Below are 7223 nucleotides of genomic sequence, written 5' to 3' on the forward strand. Positions count from 1 at the left end.
CACAACAGCACATCATATATCTGTTTGGACCTCATGTTGCACTGTGACTTTAAGATTACATAACCTGCAGAATGGAATGCCCCATCCCACTGGGCACCTCACAAGGGAGGAATAGGGGTGGGGTCATAAAGTCAGAGAGCAGACTTGAAGCAAGACAACTTGGGTCTGATTCCTGGCTCTGTAGTATCAGAGCTCTGTGACCTTACACTTAACTTCTCTGGGCCTCAGTTTTCTCATTGATAAAATGGAGATGGGCTTGCTGTTAGGAATAAATAAGAGAATGCCCATAAAGGGCCTGGTGTGTAGAAAAAGTTGGACTCTCATCATGATGTGGAGAGCAAGGAGCCTGAGTGTTAATGCTCCACCCAACCCAAGCTGCCCAGATTCACTTACAGGTATTCACGCTTGCCCAACTTCCCAGTGGCCCCAAGGACTCCTGCTTCCTAAAGCACCACTTAAGTTCTTTAGGAAGTGAGCTCTTGGCTTCCATGAGAGCCTTCACCTGCACTCCTAACATTCCCCAGGCCTGACCTTTCTAACTCCTTTCTAGCCATTGGCACAGCATATGCAGTACTTAGCAACCCTGAGAAGAGGAAACAGTATGACCAGTTTGGTGATGACAAGAGCCAGGCAGCCCGTCACGGCCATGGGCATGGAGACTTCCACCGTGGCTTTGAGGCTGACATCTCCCCTGAAGACCTCTTCAACATGTTCTTTGGTGGTGGCTTTCCGTCAAGTAAGTCCCCACCCCCACACAGCCAGGTCTCCCCAGAGGTGGGAGACTGGATGCCAGCCTCTCCCTTTCCCAGCAGCCCCACTCCTGACTCAGTCCCTCTGACCCCCAGGTAACGTCCACGTCTACAGCAACGGCCGTATGCGTTATACCTACCAGCAAAGGCAGGACCGCAGGGAGAACCAGGGTGACGTGAGTGAGGAAGGCACTGGGGAGACCCGGGGCGGGGGGCTAGTGACATGCCCAGCAGTGACATGCCCAGCTGTCTGTTCTGGGATGGTAGTATTCCCACAACTCGCAGCCAAGGAGCCATCTTGGGCCTCCCTTGCCATTCTGCTGTTTGACACCAGAGGGAGCCTCACTCCACATTGCCCACTGGAAGGAGTGGGGATTTGATGGCTTCTTCTAGAGAATGTAATGCAGAATGTTTTCCACCTATAGGCAGGTTGGAGTGTGAACAGTCTTTGTGCAGTTCATTTACTCATAAAGCCAAAGTAACATTTCCGAGCAGTGGAAAGTTTCATGAGAGAATTGTAAAAGATAACAACATAGGTGCTGACTCTTCTTTTCAATACTCAAAAAATGTATGCAAAAGCTATAACAAGACAGTGCTTCAAACACATTTCGAACGCCACAAGAACAGCTAGCTGAGTAAAATTAAAATACTGTGGACAACTGTGGAGTATTTAAAATATGGCAGGCAGAAGGATTCCCTTTTGCTCTGACAATGTGGCCTTATGCTTTGATTACTTTTTAAACTTATATTTCGCATATCTTTAATACAGAGAAGAATTTTTAAATCGCAGATTATCATACAGTGAAAAAATTTATATTTATAATTTTTTAACTGGTAATTTTTTAATCTTTTAAAATTCAAAAGGTAATGTAGCGAAAATCTCCCTCCAGCTCTGCCCCCGCTTTTCCTGGAGGCAGCTACTTTTGCTCATTTTTTTGGTAGTCTCTCAAAAGTCAATGCATATACCCACTTTCCTCCTGTATTTGACACCAGTTGCTGTTTTGTTATTATCTGGGGAAGCTGGCAAGTAGAGGGGCATCTGTATTTTGGGGACCTATGAGAGGGAAAGGAAGAAGGTATCGTCATGCCCTGCTTGCATGGAAACTGCCTCCCACCACCCGGGCGTCACTGTGCTGGGGGAGCTGGTGGTGATTGCGGCTGACGACACACTTCCACCCAGTTCTGGCTTGGGTGACCACTGGCTCTTCCTTCCAGGGCGGGCTGGGGGTATTTGTCCAACTGATGCCCATCCTCATCCTGATCCTCGTGTCAGCTCTCAGCCAGCTCATGGTCTCCAGTCCACCCTACAGTCTGAGCCCGAGGCCGTGAGTACCTGTAGCTGGGGGTGAGGCTGGGATGTTGGGCAGATTGAGACTATGTCTCAGCGGCCATCTGGGGCTTTCCTTTCCATCCTGTAAGTTTTTGATCACAATGCAGAAAGCTGGCTTAGAATCAAGAAAATATACTTTCCCGGTTGAGCAGAGGTTCTTGATTTTTTTTTTTTACTTTATTTTTTTATATTTATTTTTTTTCAGGTAAGGGGAATTTTCGTTATATCCTCTAATAGCTTTTTATTTATTTATTTATTTATTTTTCTTATGATGACATTGGTTAACAAAATCCAGTAAGTTTCAGGTGTATAATTCAACAGTAAGGCATATATATATATATTGCATTGTGTAAGCAGAGGTTCTTCATCTTTTTATGATCACAGTCCTCTAAGAAAACTTAATGAAAACTTCAGATCTTTTCCCTGAAACACTGCACACACACATACAATTTTGCATGTGATTTCACGTGCTTCATGACCAACCACCCCATATTGTCTGCTGACCTTGAGATAAGAACCTATGCTCTTATGCTCAGGGTAGGGGCTCTAGGGCCATGGAAAGAGCAAGGGCTCTAGAGTCAGACAGCAAAATTGGCTTTCAATCCTAGCTCCTCTGCTAACTAAGCAGCTGTGTGACCTTGGACATGTTACATAACTTCTCTGAGCTTTGGTTTCCTCATCTATAAAATGGGAACATCTACCTGCTTGTGAAAATTAAATGAATGATACACATAAAATTCCAGGCTCATTAGAAATGCTCAACAATATTTGTTGAAAGAATATGTCATCTCAACTGCCAATAATGAATTTGAGCAAGTTATTTGGTGTTTTAAGGTGTCAGCTCCCCTAATTTATTTCTAGCACTTGACCTAGTAGGTGCTCAGCTTCTATTGATGGAAGCCCTCTGCTCCCATCAAGCAGCCTGGCTCTAGCGGGGATCCTGGCAGCATCCCTCTCAGCCAGCAGGGGGCAGAGTCGGTCCACTGGGCCCACACCAGCCAGCGCAGGCTCTCTGTGGCCTAATGCCAGCCCTTTTCTTTGCAGCTGGAGAAACGAGAAGCCCATTGGGCAGGCAGGGGCTGTCCTCCCTGGAGCACTGGCTCCTGTCTGCATGTTGAGGCTCTTTCCACAGCCTGTGAGCCTACTTTTGGAGCTGGAATATAGAATCCAAGAGCTGGAAAGATACAACTCCTGGGAAGTTGAAGGCAGGCAGGCCTTCAACAAGGATTGGCTTAGGGGATGAATGAGGAAACAGGCACAGGGAACTCAAGTCACACAGCTTGTCAGAAATGGAGCCCAGACTCATGCCAGGTTCCCTACTACCCTGACCAGGGTCTCTCAGAAAGGGGCTTCTCCCCAAAGTTCCCCAAGTCAACAGTGTAGTGAGCAGGGAGCCTGAAGAAGAGCTTGCCCTAGGCTGGGTCACTCATGGGAGGAACATCCTGCCTTTTCTTCAGACCCTCATTTTGGTTAGGTGCAAGTTCCTGTTTTAGTTTGGGAGGTAAGCAACCACTGTGGCCTGCGTGGCACCTTCTGTCAGGAGCCTCATCTCCGTAGAGCTTCCCTGGGCCTGGGACCAGTGCCCACTTTGTGCCTGGTATATTTCTGGTCAGGTCGGTGGGTCACATCCACAAGCGAGTCACCGATCACCTGAACGTCATCTACTACGTGGCAGACACCTTCTCTGAGGAGTACACAGGTTCTAGCCTGAAAACAGTTGAACGGAACGTGGAAGATGATTATATCGCCAACCTCCGAAACAACTGCTGGAAGGAAAAGCAGCAAAGTGAGTGTGTGTGTGTTGGGGGCACAGAGCTTGAGAGCGCAGAAGGGGAAAACCCTGCTCCCTCCGTGATTTGTGGGCCCAGCACCTGCCACTGCCCTGCACCAGCCACCTCCAAGCTGGGCTCTACTCCTGTGTTTCCCTGGGGCCAGAGCCAGGGGACACCTGGAGATTTCCTCTCAGTTCCCGTAAATCACTGCAATCAGCCTGTTTGGCTGCAGGTAAGTACATAGAGATTTGAGCAGATCTCCTGGTCACCCACTGACTGGACATCTGGCTCTATCGATAGCACCCTGAGGAGGTCTGACCAGGATGACAGGTTCTTACCTTGGCTGGCCTCACCCATACTCTATAGAAAGGGCCTCTGTCCCCCCTCCCAAGTTGGAATCACAGTCTTTGCTCCTTCGGAGTCCTCCCCTGCTCCTGAGCCTGTAACAGCCTTCCTCCTGGCCCTGCAGGCCAGGCAGGCACCCTAGCAGCCTTCAGTAGGTACTGAGTGTGTCCTAATCCTGCCCCATTACTTTGCAGAGGAAGGCTTGCTATACCGGGCCCGCTACTTCGGCGACACAGATATGTACCACAAAGCACAGAAGATGGGCACCCCCAGCTGTAACCGACTGTCAGAGGTGCAGGCCTCCCTGCATGGATAGTCCTGGGCCAGCTACGCTACCGAGGTCCAAGTATGAGCCAGGGCCTCCTCTGCCCTGCAACTCCTGGCAGCTCTGGCCCTGGTCATGAGACAGAGGAGGGTGGGAGGGAGGGAGCCTGGTCATGATGGCACGGACTCCTTGTCCCCAGCCCGACCTCCAGCCTGTAGGGTTGGGGCAGCTCTAGGGCGTACTGGGAAACTGAGGTGGGCTTCAGGCCTCTACTCTTCACCCCACACCCACCCTGTTCCCTGGCTCTGGGGCTATGGGGTACCCAAGAACCAGGCAGAGGGGGAGCCCAAGAGCCACTGTGCCTCCTTGGTCTGCTCCAGGCATCAAGTCCCTTTTCCTTTATTATCTGTCCCCTGATACTTAGGCCACCGAATGTTATTGGGCCCAAAAGAGCCCCCACACACTCGCCACCAGGGAGAACCATGTAGGAACAGGTGGGCCAAGAACCCTTCTTCCCCTGCCCTTCCAGGCAGTAGGAAACAGAAAAAGACTGGAGCCCAACAGTGGGCAGGGGAGGGAGCCAACAGGCTGGGAGCCTGAGAGGCCTCTGCGCCAGGACTAATCCCCTCTGGTGGGATCACATGCTCGCTCCGTCTCGCTCTCGCTCCTCCTCCTTCCCCCTCACTTTCCCTCCCTCACTCCCTCATGCTTCTTTGCCAGGCATCCTGGAAGCCACAGTTATTCAGCCTGCCCAGGCGTCTCACCTGTGGTCTGAAGAAGGGAACAGAAAGTCATAAGTCCAGGGTCAATTGCAAAGCCCTCAGCACAGAAGGGACGGGAAAAAATGAAAGTTACTGATAGCAGGCTCCCTGCTTCCCTTACCCCTATGTGTGGGTAGTGGGCTCTGCTCCCAGCATTTTCCAGAGGGGACAACTTGGACCAAATCCAGAGGAATGTGGGCATAACCGGTTAAGGGCCTTTTCGTGTTGGTACCCTGTCCACACCTCGGCCTGTGTCCCTTTGGCAAGGATCCAGGTACAGACACTCAGCTTTGAGCTTGTTTGCTTGTGCCTCCAGGAGAGTGAAGCAGACTGCAGAAAGGCAGTTGGGTGCAGCTGAGGTGGGCAGGACAGCAGCAGGGAGGGGTGCTTGTTCCTGTGGGTTAAACTAGAGACTCTGGGCACATTACTGCCAAGCTAACTGTTACCATTCTCCTCCCCAGACCATGAAATCCCTGGAGAATTTTTGGTGACATGCACTGAGCCAAGGTGATGGACTTTATATTTAAGGAAAGACATAAAAAGAAAAAACATTAAAATGGAATTGGAGGCCGAACGCCGTACAACTGCCCTCTCTCTCACCCAGTTAATGCAGAAAGCTCTTAGGACAGACAGGAAAACTGGCCACGGGACTGCTTCCCTTCCTCCCATGGCTGGCAGAGGCTCAGGCTCCACATCAGCTCTCTCCTAGGATACAGAAACCATGGCAACGAAAGTAGAATGTAAAACTTGCAGCAAATGTCTGTGGGTAGGGCTGGGGGAGGGGGCACCCAACTGCCTTTCTTCCCTCTCCCAGGAGCCTCTGGTCACCTCTCAGTGGAAGCCAGTCAGAGGTGTTGGCCAAGGATAGAGAGGAGGCAGAGAGAACTCTCCAGAGAATGTAATTTATAGATGCACATATATGTATATATATCTATTTATATGTAAATAGCATATATAAAGATATATATATATATAGTCTACTTTTTAAACTATGCAGGGATTTGGTTAAGTTGTTTAGCTGATTTCTATTTTAGAAAACGAGGACTGTTTGGGGAAGGCAACCTGGTCCTTCAAAGGCTAGATGTTAGTCACAGCCGATAGCATAAGGAAAGCTGGGTCGTAGCTTTTAAGATTCCCCTCAGCCCCAGCCTGTTTTTGATGGCAGCAGCAATCATGATAGTATAAATCTGTAGAAAACTTTTGACAGTTGCCAGGTTTTGAAGGTTTATGGTTAAGCGGAAGGAGAGCAGGCTGTGAGGGGAGAAAGTGCCCTTAGGGCCACCAGCCAGGTCAGTATTGAGTCATGGTAGAGGCCCCAGACTGTCTTCAGGGGTGAGACCACCCACCTCAAGCTTTGACCAGCTCAGATGGGCTCTTTGTCCTGGTGCCTAGGAGCCCTCTGATCCCTTGCCACAGAGAACAGCGGGGTTGTGAGGGGGACCAGGTTTTGCCTAGCCTCCTCCCCCCACTTAGCCCTAAGGGAGTTTTGCCTTATAGGTGCCACAGGGCACAGATTCATTGTTGCCACTGGTTTTTCCTGAGTCATACACCAAGGACTCCAGAAGGCTCTTCCTCCAAGAGTCAGCCAGGTGGTACCCAGGACCCCAGGGCAGCAGCCGACTTCAGAAGAAAGTCCATACCTGTGGGCACCTCTGTCTCCGCCCTCCGTGGACGTGACGCCGCTCGGCCTTCTCTTCCAGTTTGGACAAAGGATGCACCTGAACCAGAAAGGTTTTCTTATCCTCACCTTCAAATGAGGATTTTTCTCAAAACAGCAGTTGCTGCCAGGGAAAGGGAGGGAGATTTTATTTATTCCCACAGTTTCAACTGGGTCTTTTGGAATTACCATTTTTCCTGAATTTCCCTCTGGCAGTGGATGTTACTGAGCCTGCCATCTTCCAAAGCCTTACTTCCCCAAGCTACCAGCCAGGAGGTGATAACCATCCTCCCAGAGCTTCTCCTGGCTCTTTTTTTTAAAGTCCTCCAACAAATAAGATTCCT

General features: G+C 50.0%; 1 protein-coding gene across 1 annotated transcript in view; it reads left to right on the forward strand.

Moving 5' to 3' along the window:
* The window catches only part of DNAJB12 (DnaJ heat shock protein family (Hsp40) member B12), a 16408-nt gene extending 10177 nt beyond the window's left edge, over positions 1–6231 (forward strand). Inside the window, 6 exon segments of the mRNA XM_006915533.2 lie at positions 551–736; positions 846–925; positions 1965–2074; positions 3693–3865; positions 4391–4542; positions 5684–6231. Coding sequence (XP_006915595.1) covers positions 551–736; positions 846–925; positions 1965–2074; positions 3693–3865; positions 4391–4512 — 671 coding nt within the window. The 3' untranslated portion in view covers positions 4513–4542; positions 5684–6231.
* The last annotated feature ends 992 nt before the right edge of the window (positions 6232–7223 follow it).

Source organism: Pteropus alecto, unplaced genomic scaffold (genome assembly GCF_000325575.1).
Source record: "Pteropus alecto unplaced genomic scaffold, ASM32557v1 scaffold155, whole genome shotgun sequence".
NCBI lineage: Eukaryota > Metazoa > Chordata > Mammalia > Chiroptera > Pteropodidae > Pteropus > Pteropus alecto.